This window comes from Panonychus citri, unplaced genomic scaffold, assembly GCF_014898815.1.
Source record: "Panonychus citri isolate SS breed McGregor unplaced genomic scaffold, ASM1489881v1 Contig00140, whole genome shotgun sequence".
In the NCBI taxonomy this organism is placed as follows: Eukaryota; Metazoa; Arthropoda; class Arachnida; order Trombidiformes; family Tetranychidae; genus Panonychus; species Panonychus citri.
Window position 1 is genome coordinate 683,871 of NW_026515545.1, and position 14,372 is coordinate 698,242.

The following is a 14,372-nucleotide window of genomic DNA, read 5'->3' on the forward strand; positions in this document are numbered from 1 at the left end:
CAGATTATCTTTTTTTCTTACCCTTTGCCTTTGTTATTTGAACTACACACCCTTTGATTTTGATTCAGAGAGAATAATAAATGTACACATTTACCTACCGATCGGCGGAATTAGATCGAAAATTTTATTTATAATTTTCAAGCAATCAGCTCTCAAAAGTGGAAATGGTTAATTGCTGCGCCTGTACTCAAGAAAATTCTGTATGACACTTTTAGTCAAAAGCGTAGCCAAAAATAAAGGTTGTTTCGGTTAAAAACCTACCTTAAGGTCGAGAGAAAGTTTTTTTATATTTTACCTGTTGGTTGATGATAAAGATGATGAAGAAATACCCAAACATGATGAAGGTGAAGATATCATCATCTTTATCATCAACCAACAGGTAAAATATAAAAAAACTTTCTCTCAAATGCTAGTTCGAATTCAGTATATGCGTGTTCATCTATCTGTCATGGATCATTTCAATTGTTTATAAAGTGGTCTTCTTTATTTTAAGCCAATTCATGGGAGACTCCGATGAATTAAGATCCATCGTTCCCGGAAGTGACAATCGTACAGAGGATGTGAAAAGATGGGATTTGGTACAAAATTCAAACGATGCTCCATTTAGGGTTTTCACACACGTGGTTCCTATTGTGGACAGCACTTGTAGTCTTCCATTGCAAGTGATTCCTGAAATGTTTCACTAAATTGTGATATGATGATCAGCCCACCAAACCAGAATTAAATTAGTGTTTTAATAATCAGTTTCCTAAAGGGACAATTTTAAATTCGTTAGTCGAATGAACTTTTTCATTTGTGGCTCCATCTGTTGTTACTTTTTGGAAAATTTTCTTTTGCTCTTAAAATAGACTTGGTGAGCTATTCTCAGAGCTGAATTCTTGTTTATATTCATTTTTCATGACAAATATTTTCTCTTTCTTTTCTCTCTTTAAATGTAAAAAAAAATTAGGTTTTGTTTTTGTTTTCTCTCTGTATTTAATGTCCAATGTTTGCAATTTTATTTTGTCACTTTGATTAGTAATTAATGCTGTTAATTGGTCCAAGTTGATTTTATTGATGTCCAAAAACAACAAGGTAACATCAACATGTCATCATCACAGTTAATTAGTGAATCAAGTGACCAATCGTCACCATCTTTACCTGTATCAGGGTTACCGCTATCAACACCCCAACCACCGTCATCATCTTTATTACCTTCTACATCATCACCACCTTTTCAAACACCAGTTTTACCATTTTCACCAGTAAAACAATCACAATTACCTGAGATGTTAGTTGATACTCTAGTCTCGGAATGTCAGCAACCAGAAATATTAACAGAAACTGAATTACAGTTATCCTCAGGTATCACGCCCGATCTGGAAAATACATTGATTGAAGAAGAGGTAAAAGATACAGATTTAGAGAGAGAATCCTTGGAAACTAATTTATCAGTAAACTCTACAATAAATGAATCCTTAATTGATTCTAAACATAATGTTGAACCTAAGGGCAAGTTAGAAGAAGAGAAACCGTTAGAATTTTCATCTCCAGGTGAACCAGAACCAGTCGAAGAACCAGTTAAGGAATCGATACAAGAAAACACCTTAGAACCAGAATTACCAGAGGAAAAGCTGCAAGTTCCAAGCTCTGGGTTACAACCTATTTTCGAACCAATGGAAATTTGTGAATATGAGTCAAACACCATAACTCAATTACCACAATCACAATCAACTCAATCTCAACCCTCATATCACTTGAAATGGGTCAAATTGAAAGGAAACAAATATCCAATAGTCACACAGAATGAGAATGGTCCATGTCCATTAATAGCTATTATCAATGTTCTCCTTGTGAAAGGACGCTTACGATTACCCTCGATGATGGAAGTGATCACAGCAAATCAACTGATCGAATATCTTGGTGATTGTATATTGGAAAATATTCCCAAAGGCTTAAAAGAAGAAGATCAACTTAATTACGAGCAAAATATGCATGATGCAATCGCCATTCTACCTAAATTACAAACTGGATTAGACGTAAATGTCCGGTTTACTGGAGTTTCCGATTTTGAGTATACACCCGAACTCATCTTTTTTGACCTTCTACACATTCCACTTTATCATGGTTGGCTTGTTGATCCAAATGATATCGAAACAGTGACTTCCATTGGTAATTTAAGTTACAATCAATTGGTTGACAAAATAATCACTCATAAAACATCAACTCGTCCCGAGTTGGCTTTTGAAGGTAAGTCAAATTAGATTAATCGTAATTGTTTTAATACAATGAGTCAGTCTATTAATTTAATTGTGTTAACCGTTTTACTAGTTTTACTAATTTAATGTTCATTAATAGTAATTTCATCCCACACATCAGAAAACAAACTCTTCCAGACTGACATTGTAAATGAGCGGAAACAATTCGTAGGAGTTTACATAGTTTACATTGGCAGTTCTCTTTATATTTTGATTAATCAATTTTATTCAGACATTTCTATCGATATTTACACACTAAAATCTAATTAAATCAAAATGAAAGAAATCATTTAATGAGAAATCAGATGAAACAAGGAAAGAGATTCCCATCAATTCAATATCCTTTTTGCTTTTCAACATAACACAATTTCCTCGCCAATCAGAGTTGATTGTTAATTCAATTATCGATCATCTCAAAGTGAAAAAAAACAACAATTTTCTCTTAATCAATTGTCCTTTTCGGTCGTTTTTTTGGTGTTCTCTTTCATCGCCAAACAATTAACTCTTCAGTACAATTTAATACAATTGCTATTGTTAATTCTAATACATTTTTTTGGTTTTTTTACGCTTTTTGATTGTAGCTTTGGTTGTGGAACACTTTTTGGAAAGAACAGCATCACAATTAACTTACCATGGATTATCCCAATTAAATTCAACCCTGAAAGACGGTGAACTCAGTGTTCTATTTCGTAACAATCATTTCATTACCCTGTTAAAATCTAAGGTATTTAAGAGTTTTAATTACAAGTAATTTCAATTGTTTCCAATTTCGCAACTAATCCAGTCTTTTTTTTCCTTCCATATTTGATTTCTCGTCTCTTAATATTGTTTACATCAGGATCAATTGTATCAATTAGTTACTGATCAAGGTTTTCTTACGGAATCAAGAGTTGTTTGGGAGACACTTAACAACATTGAGAATGATGGATTATTCGTCGATGGTGATTTTATTCCGGTCCCTCCGAAATCTTCATTAACTGCTGAGGATCAGCAGGTTCAAGTTGATCAAGATTATCTAATTGCTCTGAGTCTCCAAGAGGAACAAAAAAAAGAATTTGAGAAAGAAAAAGAATGGGAAACATATAAAAGCGAAAATGGATTAAACGAGCTTAGTGATGAGGAATTCGCCCGAAAATTACAAGAAGAAGAGAGCCGTAAAGCAGGACAATTAACTAATTACCAGTGAGTTGTTATTAACATTTGCACGATTTTATCAACTCACTCAAGTTCATCTACATCGGCAATTTAATTAGCGAAAATGTAATCATTTTTAATTGCACCTTACAGTTTCCCTCCTCCCGATTAGCTTAATTGTTTTTCTCACTTTTCTAAATTGTCAATTTGCTATTTTTATGCTTATTTATCAATCTTAATTACTAATCATTTTTACTCCATCTTTGTTTGTTAACCAATAGAGGAGATAACGAGAATGGACAATCATCTCAGGTAAGTCTCGATCACTTCAACACAATAATAATTGTCACATTTAATTGTTACATTAATTCTAAATATTAATTGATTATTTCTCTATTTCTCCTTCAACAGAACGAACCGAATCAACATAATCAAAGCCATAACAATGAGCAATCAAGGGATAACTTCAGATCTCCTGGATCTGGAAATAAAAGAAGTCACAGTTTACCACCAAGAAAAAATAGTAACAAACCCGATGATAAATCAAATACAAAGGTAATTAATGACTAATCGATAGATCATTAAGTTTACCAACTAATTAATCATCGGAAAATATTCTCGTTCTAGTGTTCGATGATGTGACAAAGTTAACAACTAAAACCATATATACAATTTATTGAGACAATTAATAAGGTATCAGATTATATCTTTCTTACCTGATATTTACCATGAATACAGAAAATTTCAATTCTATTTGATTTCTAATGTTAATTTTTTTCTTCTCATTTTATCCTCAGAATGATATCAACAATACATGTAACACGTGAACATTACGATCGCGTGTTTGATTATATTTCTTGCTTATTGTCAACTAATCGACTAACTTCTTGTCACCAATAACAACTAAAGAAAACAATTTTCTAACCAACGGAAGAAACAAGACCAACAAATTAAATCTTGATCGATTGATCGACGACAATTTAAAGATAAATTCACGTTAATTAAACACGAAAATGGATTAAAGAAGCTTTTAAAATCATTAAAGAGGAAAAGTGACCAACTCTTGCTCAAAAGAAACCAACAATTTGAATAACTATTGTAATCTAAACTATTCCCTGGTAAATCAATCGGTGAAATAATAATTTTAATTGCAAGTTAATCAACACGATTAACTGCATGTGCCTTAATTTATAAAATTAGGGATTAATGATAAATCCAATCTATTGGCTCGTTGACGTTCAAATTTGGTTAATTGTCTTTGGTTGTATCAAACTAGCAAATGGATTTATCAATAATTAATGTTTTTTTCAAAATTTTTCGTTCAACACCGCAAATGGAAATGTTATGATTACAATTATTTAAATGGATCACAATTATTAACCACAATTAGTGTTGTTATCAATTGAAGATTGAATTATGATCAATAACCACTAGAAAATTGGTTAATCAAACATGATGATTGTATAATTTTGGAAAACAATTGTGCCTTTAATCTTAAACTTTTTTCTTTTCCTCTGTTCAACTATTTTCAATTCTAATTAGAACAAAATTAATTAAATTCTGATGAAATAATTAAATTGTTTCATTTGATTTCAAACCAATGGTTTAATTTTTATTTCATTTTCAATCAAAATAGAGAAAAAAAATTACAAATTAATCGGCCTGATTATGGATAATTCCAATCAACACCAACATGACCTAATAGTAGATTTCAATTAGAATGATTATTATTAATAGTTAATTGAGTGAATAAGAAATTAACTCACCGAATTGAATGAATCTCATGAACTTTTTTCCTCGACCAGGTAAACGGGTAAGAAACTCAATTGGAGTTCGAGAATTTTTTTCGTAAATCAATTCCTCTGGCTTACCAATATCAACCAGAATTGAAGCTTTATTTGGATCACAATTAACAAATTCACTTGTATCACAATTTAAAATCAAACAAATTAGCAAATAAAGTAGAAAACTTTTCATTTTGATTGAAGATACAACCTGTTAACAATTAAGTATTCAATGAATTAAAATCTTAAAACTTTAGTCAAGCCCAATTTGAATTTGTCCACTAATTTAATGGCTTCATTGATCTTCATTATTAAAGTTTGGTCATGGATTAACACTTAATTAGGTTGGAAGGCTAATTATTTTGCCTGCAATTGATTGAAATTAAAAATCAATCAGTTCATCATCGTGACAATTTATCGATAGTTACAGCTGAGCTTTTTAAGGATTGAGGGTTAATTATAGCAATTAGTTGATGAAAGTTAGTTACAGTTTAAACAATTACGCAAAATTAATTAGGGATAAGCAATCGAATATCTAATTGTTTCTATCAATGAGATCGAAACCATTTTTAGAAATTATGTTCAAGCGATTTGGTGGGTTAGGTTTTGTCGAATCATGTAGATGATATTTTCTTTGTTGACTTCTGGTAAACCATAGTAAAGATAAATGTAGAATTACAAGTTCTCTTTCAATTGATGATTAGTTCATTGAGAAATAGAGAATTTCTGAGGGAAAAGGTCAAATGTCATAATCAACTCATGTGTTTTTTCAGCTGGTCTTTGACAAAACACATCGAACCTCATGAAATTTACCTCGACCTCGCAAATATATCATCTCTCTACCAGTAGTCTCGTATATTGTAGAGTTGATTAGAAACTTGAACAAACAAAACAATCATCAAGTTAAGCAAACAATTAGATGATGATGCTGATACTATGATGGCGTCGATAATGATTACAATTTGATTCTCATCTCAACTGGATACAAATTTTACAACAGCAACAAATAAATCAATGAGAAAATTGAATCACAAATTAGTATAAAGTTAATTGATTCGTTAATTTTTCCTTTTACAATATTAATAATAAGATTTTATCATCTGATAATTATAAATACTGTTCAATCAAATCAATCAATTGTTGCAATGAATCCATAGGACAATAGATCTGATCAAACGTTTATATACAAATCAATTGAGTCTTTGAAGAGCTTTTCCTTTATTTAATTGATTTCTCATCATCATCATCATTCATCATATTATCTGTTAATTCAAAATGGACATGAAATATTATTTCCTATTGATAAGTGTATTTTTAAGCCATCTGATTGTCCAGTCGGAAAATTTTCCAAGGCGATATAAACCAACATGGGAATCAATTGATTCACGGCCACTTCCCGAATGGTATGACAACGCAAAGGTCGGTATTTTCATCCATTGGGGTGTTTTCTCGGTTCCCGCTCGACAAAGCGAATGGTTCTGGTGGGACTGGAAGGGTCTAAACAATCAGAATCTAATCGATTACATGGTTCATAATTTCAAGCCCAATTTTACGTACGCTGAATTTGCACCAATGTTTACAGCTCGACATTATAATCCAGACCATTGGACATCAGTGTTCAAACACTCTGGTGCCAGATACGTTGTAATGACCAGTAAACATCACGAAGGTTTTACCCTTTGGCCTTCCAAAACTTCATGGAACTGGAATGCAATGGACGTTGGACCAAAAAGGGATCTAGTTGGTAAGACAATTAAACTTTAATTGTATATATAAAATTACAATAGTATCACTCGATCGCTTGATCAATTGTTACGTGTGAATGAAAGTTGCACCAACTTTTATGAGAAATATTATTTACATTGAAAAGGGTTAATCACATAAATTGTTTTCTATGTAAATGTTACAAAACTTTTCGTTGAATATTCAATTAGGTGAATTGGCAACAGCTATAAGGAAAACTGATCTACGATTTGGCCTTTACCATTCGCTATATGAGTGGTTCAATCCTCTATTCCTAGCAGATCAAGCAAATAATTTCACCACTCAAGCATTTGTCCATGTAAGTTTGTGATCTATTTGATTATCTATCATCTTCTAATCAATATTCTTGATGAACCCTTAGGCTAAAACTATTCCTGAACTTTACGATATCGTGAACACGTATAGACCTGAGATAATTTGGTCTGACGGTGATTGGAATGCAACTGATGATTACTGGACATCAAGGGATTGGATCACTTGGCTTTACAATGAAAGGTAATTTGATTGTTATTCAACGATTTGATTTCTAATATAAATACTTTGATTTTGGTTCCATTAAAGCCCAGTCAGAGATACTGTTGTTACAAATGATCGTTGGGGATCTGGAGTCATGTGTAATCATGGAGGTTTTCTTACCTGTCAAGATCGCTATCAACCTGGAACTTTGCAAACTCGTAAATGGGAAAGCACGATGACCATTGATCGCCACTCATGGGGATATGTGAGAACTTCAACTGCCGCCGATTATTTAACTTACAAGGAAATAATAACATCTCTTGTTAAAACAGTTAGGCAAGTTAATTAGTGATCAATGGTCATTTATAAATGTATTTATAATGATATTAATTTACAGTTATGGTGGTAATCTATTGATCAACATTGGTCCAACCGCTGAGGGGACATTACCACCGATCATGGAGGAGAGATTAAGACAAATGGGAGCTTGGTTAAAGGTCAATGGTGAGGCAATTTATCACACTCAACCTTGGGTCTATCAAAATGATTCTTTAACTAGAGATGTTTAGTAAGTAACTTTAGAGCCAATCTTCAATTACTTCCAGCTAATTGTTTGTATTTTTCTCCTTCTCAATTTCAATCAGCTACACTGAGCCGAAATACTCTGACGATCAAACTGTTTTCGCCATATTTTTGGAATGGCCGATAACCAATCGCTTAGAACTTGGATCAGTAAATGGAAACCTGAACAAAACCCAAGTCTCTTTCATTGGACCGGACGGAACATTGGCCCCGCTCGTATGGACGAAACGTGGATCTCATATAATTGTCCATTTGAATCCAGTCATTTCAGATTTTTGGGGCTGGGTTATTGTATTAACTCACGTTAATCCACTCTAATTAACCCAACAATCAATTTGTTAGAATCATTGGTGATTCAATCAAATAAACAACATTATTATTGGAACAGAAAACTATCAAGTAAACACTAATTAGCGGATAAATAATGAAAAATACTCAAATAAACATCAATGAAAACTTTTTCTTTCAGGACCAACGAAACTAATTAAACACCTTTATATGATTAACTGATTTGCATAAACCAATAATATATTTTCAAAGTTAATTAATTGTTTAACAATAACAACTTAACATCATCAACATCATCAGTTGATCATCTTTATCACCTGAGTAAATTACTCACTAATTGAGGTAACTGATTGAAAGTGTAAATAACAAATATAATTGACATTTTAAAACAATCAAATTAATCAATTGTATTTGGTTAAAACGCTTAATTAACAGTTTGTGTCCTTTTAACCTTTCCAATTTGATTAATTAATTTACTCTAAAATAGTGTCAATGAATTTTAGAATCAACTTCATTTTCAATAGCTGGAAAGTTCTGATGATCAAGTAATCAATTATCTTAATTACAAACTAATTACAAACTAATAGAATACTCTACTTGAATAGTTAATATCTAATCTAACAATCAAGCAAACAACAATTAACAATGTCTTTGAACTGCAATGATTATCAACTGATTTCTTAGTTGATCTTTTCAACTTGGCAATGATTATTGTCTTTAAAGAGTCAACGTTAATCTAATCATAAATTGGCAATAGAAGTCAAAACAACAACAATTAAGTAAATTAAACAAAGACTTCATTAATTGTTATCAATACGACAAAACTGAAAATCAGTATCACATCATTATGATTTTAATATCAACCAATCAAACTGAAAACAATTAACAATATACAGAGAAAAATGATAGTTTTTAGCAATCAAATGCTACAAATTTGATATAAAATTAAATCAAACTTGTTATTTACTCTTATTAATTTGTTAATCGAGGTTTAATTATGTCACAATTAGGTGGGTTTATTGTTTTCTTGCTGATTGGTTTGACCATTGGGGTTAATTGTTACTCTCAAAAATATGAACCTACATGGGAATCAATTGATTCTCGTCCACTTCCTGATTGGTACGATAATTCAAAGGTAGGAATTTTCATCCATTGGGGTGTCTTTTCAGTTCCAGCTTATCGAAGTGAATGGTTCTGGTTCTATTGGAGACAGAATCGTGAAGCTGATTGTGTCCAGTTTATGGCCCAAAATTTCAAGCCCAATTTTACGTACGCTGAATTTGCACCAATGTTTACAGCTCAAGATTTTGATCCAGATTATTGGGCATCGGTTTTCCAATCGTCCGGTGCTAAATACGTTGTACTGACCAGTAAACATCACGAAGGTTTTACCCTTTGGCCTTCCAAAACTTCATGGAACTGGAATGCAATGGACGTTGGACCAAAAAGAGATCTAGTTGGTAAGACAATTAAGTCTAATTAATATTTATAAAAGTAGAATCTAAATTTCAGATTTACTTTACTTTAAAATTTAGGTGACCTGGCAACTGCCGTGCGAAAAACGGATGTAAGATTTGGACTTTATCATTCGTTGTATGAATGGTTCAATCCCTTGTACGAATCAGATAAAGCTAACAATTTCACAACCAGAATCTTTCCCCATGTAAGTTGCAAAAGGTTTTCCTGTAATTTTTCAAATAATTTTCTGTGACAATCAATTAATTTTGTAAATCACTTTGTTAGGCGAAAACGATTTCTGAACTTTATGATATCGTAAACACTTACAAGCCCGAAGTGATTTGGTCCGATGGCGATGGTGAAGCTTCTGATGATTATTGGGGATCAAAGGAGTGGATCGCTTGGCTTTACAATGAAAGGTAATTTAATTTTGGTGTAACAATCAGTGTGAAGAAATTAAAATTATTGATTGATTATAGTCCAGTCAAAGATACTGTTGTTACTAATGATCGTTGGGGATCTGGAATCATGTGTAATCATGGAGGTTTTCTTACCTGCCAAGATCGCTATCAACCTGGAACTTTGCAAACTCGTAAATGGGAAAACGCGATGACCATTGATCAAAATTCATGGGGTTATGTCCAAACATCAACAGTCAACGATTACTTGACCATTAAAGATATAATCAAAACGCTTGTTCAAACCGTCAGGTAACAAAAGACAAAATGAGTTTGTAGAAACACATAATCTAATCAATTGTTAATCATTTATAAATGTTGATATTAATTTACAGTTATGGTGGTAATCTATTGATCAACATTGGTCCAACCGCTGAGGGACATTACCACCGATCATGGAGGAGAGATTAAGACAAATGGGAGCTTGGTTAAAGGTCAATGGTGAGGCAATTTACCACACTCAACCTTGGGTTTACCAGAATGATTCAATTACTGAACAAGTGTAGTAAGTTAATTTCATAACAATTTATCAAAAGCAATCAAGTTATAATTGACTTGTTACCACTTTAACTTAATTTTCTATTTATATCAACAGTTACACAGAACCGAAAGAATCAAAAGAATCAATTGTCTATGCGATTCTTTTAAATTGGCCTGAAGGAAATATAATCAATTTGGGCTCCGTTTATGGTAAACTTAATTCAACCAAAGTAAACCTAATTGCTCCGGATGGTGTATTAATCCCTTGTAATTGGTACAATGATTTAGATAAAAAATTGCGAATCAATCTCAAGCCAATCATCTCAGATCTTAATGGTTGGGTGTTGAAGATAACTAATCCAGTTATTAGAAAATCCCAATACTAATGTACTTTCATGAAGATGAATCAATTTCTACCAACAATCGAAGTATTTTTTCAATTGAATAAAATGTTATCCTAAAAATTCCAATTCTAATAATATCGAATCAGATTTGTTATTCATGGGAATCAAGAGTTGGAAATTATTATATCAGATTCTTATTCAGAGTGAAACTTGTTTTAAGCGATAGCTCGAGATTAAAATAATTATAATTTCATGATGAGATTCGAGAGATTCTAATAATATTTAGAAATTTATTCTTTCCTTTTCGAAAGAAAATCTTTGTAATAATTGATTTTCGAGCTGATGTTCACAGAAAAGTATCTTCGAGAGTGTCACTTGATGAAACTTTCGTACTTAATTTGCCCAAATACTATTGAATATTCATACCACTCGAGTACGAACTAAAATGATTCTCAAGATGCTACTTGTTGAATTTTTTACTTCTGTAAATGGTTAAAATACTATCTAATAGTATCTACAAAAGATTAAATTATGAAAAGCTAATCAATTGTCAAACTATTAACCTTAATAATAAAATATAATCAAATCACAATCAACTTCTCTCAAGAGTGTCACTTGAGATTTGATTCAGAAACAAAACATTACAACATTGACAATCGCAATTTGCTTGAATAGAAAAGTTAAATATTATAATTTGATTTGTATTTTAATTGAGAAAACATTTAGAGTGTTAAATTATCAGTGATTAATCATCAACTGAGGCTGAAAATCACCCGATTTTATTGCTGAATTAAGTTTGTGAGACGATTTCATAGCAAATTGAAATAAAAATTAGAAACTTCTAAGTTAGTGAGTACGAAAACAATAACAATTAATAAAATCAAAGGAAAGGAGTAAACAGTTGATTGTAAATTTTAACAGAACCAACAATTTAATGTCAATTAAATAGTTGAATTGTTCCTATCGTTCAATTTTGACTCTCTAAGCAACTAAATGACTGTTAATTGTTTAGCTGAGTCTGTTTGATTTCAACAAGCTACTCTTACTGATTATCAGCAGCTCTTATATTAAAAACAATTACATCTTTCAATTAATCATCCTAATTATCTTCATCAAACAACATCGTCCATTTAACTGATACAAGAATAAAGAAATCGTCTTGATTGTTAACATTGATTTTGTCTTTTCCTGCTATTTTCTGGTGACAATATCAAGTCAATACAATTGTAGTAGTAAATTATAGCCAGATAATCATGTTTAAATCGGTGTTAATTGTTTTCTCCTTTCTAGTAATTGGACAATTGTCACCTTCATGGGCAACAATTATTCGTGATTGTAATTCTGAAACTGGTAAATTAATCAGTTTATCGGTTACTGGTTGTTCATTCAACGAGGATAGTGATAAATGTGTTCTAAACAAAGGAGAAACATCAACTTTAGTAGCTACTTTTCAAAATTGTAAGTCAATTTTTGTTTAATTTACTTGAAATTAAATTGTCTTTTCATTTATATTACAATATAAACATCTATAATTAATAAATGTCTTTCTATATATGATTAGTTAATCAAACGTCTCAGGCAAATTTGAAAATCTTTGGAATCTTAATGAAAAGAATTCCAGTTCCATTTATAATCGAACCCAATGCTTGTGCCAGTTGGGGTGTTCATTGTCCACTATCAGCGAACTCACAATCAACGATGACCATTTCTTTGCCGATTAAAGATGAATATCCAGCAATACCTGTTGATATTCAAGTGTCATTATTGGATGATAAGAAAAAAACAATTTTCTGTCTTCAATTTGCAGCTCAAATTGAAAAAAAGTAGAGCAATTTGATTACAATTGATAAAAATCAACAGGTTGAAATAATAAACAAACAAAATATCCATTCCAATTAACTGAGTTTCTATAAATAAATTAAATTATCAATCCTTGTTTACGGAAATTTTTATCTCGAGTGAAAATATCACTAAGATCTTTCTCATCGGCCTCGAAACCGGACAATTCTTGAGCCAAACTTTTACGATACGGGAAGATCACTTTCTTGGATGCAATAACGGGACTCTGGGACAATGAATAAAAAAAGAGAGACAATTTTAGAGAATTTAGGATTTAGTCATTGGTTGAACTTACCTCTGAGTCGACGTTTGCATGACACTTTACATGTTGAGCAAGGATTAATTGATCGTCAAATTTAGTACCACAATCGGGGCAATTGTAACTTTCTTTCGGCAGAATATGATCTGTATCAAGGTGCTCCTTGAGTTGACATTTACGAACGAAAGATTTGATGCATCCCTCGATTTCGCAGTTGAATTTATGAGCCTTAATGTGATCTTTAAGGTTACATTTTTTGGTGAAAATTTTATCACAGATATGACACTTGTTGATTTGCTTGTGGTCGGTTGCGATGTGTTTACGAAGTTGGTTGTGCTTCTCAAAGATTTGCGAGCAATCAGGTTGATCGCAGGGAAACCAGCGTGATGAGCTTTATGTCGTTTAAGGCGAGATCGCATCGCAAAACTGGCCTCGCATTGGTCACATTTAAAGGGCTTTTCTCCGGTATGCTCAGCTCGGTGGGTTTTGAGAAGAAATTTGCTTTTAAATTCTTTCAAACAATCAACACAATTATACCTTTTCTCCCTGATAACAAGTGGGCAACCAGTTTCCATGTCAATGTTACCATGAGGTCTCTTCTTGTGTTTGGCCAGATAAAACTTGCACGTAAATGATTTGTCACACCCTCCAATGTCGCAAATATAAGGTCGCTATTGGAACGAAGAAAAATAAACAATCAATCGAGAGAGAGAGAGAGAGAGTGAAGGAAACCACATACCTCTCCTTTATGAATTCTGATGTGTCGATTTAATTTGTAGGGTCTGACGAAAGAAGCATCACAACCTTCAAACGAACATTGAAACAATTTAGGCTCCGAGGGTTTATCCATAGTTCACCTAAAGAAGCAAAAATTAACAAAAAGTAAACAAGAGAGAGAATGAGAATCATTTCATCGATGAGAGATTTCCATGTGGAAATGTTGTCATCATCATCTCTATGGTAACAACTCATTTGTTTGTGTTCAAAATTTGAAAACAACACAAAACTTAATTTAAAAGGATTTAATTACTTACGAAAATATTAATTACGATGATGATCCTTTTAATCGTTGAATCAATTATTCCACCTGTGGCTTTGCTGTTTATATACTTTTTCCGTTTTCGACCTTGTTTTCTTCCAATTGATTTCGGAGTCAGACCTCTCATGAACAAAATTGGTGTGTAAACAAACAGTTTTGATTGGTCAAAATAAATAAAAAAATGCGGAGAATTTGAAATGATTCAATTTTCCATAGAAAAAGATAGAGGACAAAACTAAAATCCAACAGG

At 32.0% G+C, this 14,372-nt stretch overlaps 5 protein-coding genes across 7 annotated transcripts; 4 read left to right on the top strand and 1 right to left on the bottom strand.

The window, feature by feature from the left end:
- The first annotated feature begins 904 nt into the window (after nt 1-904).
- LOC128394684 (ubiquitin carboxyl-terminal hydrolase MINDY-1-like) lies at nt 905-4,968 on the top strand. 3 transcript variants are annotated; one of them, XR_008326440.1, is made up of 7 exons: nt 907-2,229; nt 2,819-2,961; nt 3,076-3,419; nt 3,653-3,683; nt 3,783-3,926; nt 3,999-4,064; nt 4,169-4,968. XR_008326440.1 is itself a non-coding variant. In XM_053355040.1 (6 exons), exons 1-6 carry the CDS (start codon nt 1,086-1,088, stop codon nt 4,196-4,198), a joined length of 1,836 nt encoding a protein of 611 aa, XP_053211015.1. In that variant the 5' UTR covers nt 906-1,085; the 3' UTR covers nt 4,199-4,968. The 3 variants fall into 3 exon arrangements, 1 of the variants encoding a protein (XP_053211015.1); XM_053355040.1 differs by lacking the exon at nt 3,999-4,064 and having other exon boundaries at nt 906-2,229; XR_008326441.1 differs by lacking the exons at nt 3,999-4,064; nt 4,169-4,968 and having other exon boundaries at nt 905-2,229; nt 3,076-3,497; nt 3,783-3,835.
- Nucleotides 4,969-6,223: 1,255 nt separating this feature from the next.
- Nucleotides 6,224-8,463, top strand: LOC128394691 (plasma alpha-L-fucosidase-like). Its single transcript, XM_053355048.1, has 6 exons — nt 6,224-6,899; nt 7,090-7,217; nt 7,281-7,414; nt 7,481-7,711; nt 7,773-7,943; nt 8,020-8,463. Exons 1-6 carry the CDS (start codon nt 6,431-6,433, stop codon nt 8,273-8,275), a joined length of 1,389 nt encoding a protein of 462 aa, XP_053211023.1. The 5' UTR covers nt 6,224-6,430; the 3' UTR covers nt 8,276-8,463.
- A 589-nt stretch (nt 8,464-9,052) lies between these two features.
- On the top strand, nt 9,053-11,105 carry LOC128394690 (plasma alpha-L-fucosidase-like). Its single transcript, XM_053355047.1, is given in 7 exon segments — nt 9,053-9,705; nt 9,781-9,908; nt 9,989-10,122; nt 10,183-10,413; nt 10,497-10,534; nt 10,537-10,666; nt 10,757-11,105. Coding segments are annotated over 7 exon segments (1,395 nt in total). The 5' UTR covers nt 9,053-9,242; the 3' UTR covers nt 11,028-11,105.
- An 822-nt stretch (nt 11,106-11,927) lies between these two features.
- LOC128394713 (NPC intracellular cholesterol transporter 2-like) lies at nt 11,928-12,931 on the top strand. Its single transcript, XM_053355072.1, has 2 exons — nt 11,928-12,443; nt 12,547-12,931. Exons 1-2 carry the CDS (start codon nt 12,239-12,241, stop codon nt 12,810-12,812), a joined length of 471 nt encoding a protein of 156 aa, XP_053211047.1. The 5' UTR covers nt 11,928-12,238; the 3' UTR covers nt 12,813-12,931.
- Nucleotides 12,763-14,268, bottom strand: LOC128394706 (zinc finger protein 737-like). Its single transcript, XM_053355066.1, is given in 5 exon segments — nt 12,763-13,050; nt 13,120-13,457; nt 13,460-13,754; nt 13,823-13,940; nt 14,118-14,268. Coding segments are annotated over 4 exon segments (891 nt in total). The 5' UTR covers nt 13,934-13,940; nt 14,118-14,268; the 3' UTR covers nt 12,763-12,903.
- Nucleotides 14,269-14,372: the final 104 nt, after the last annotated feature.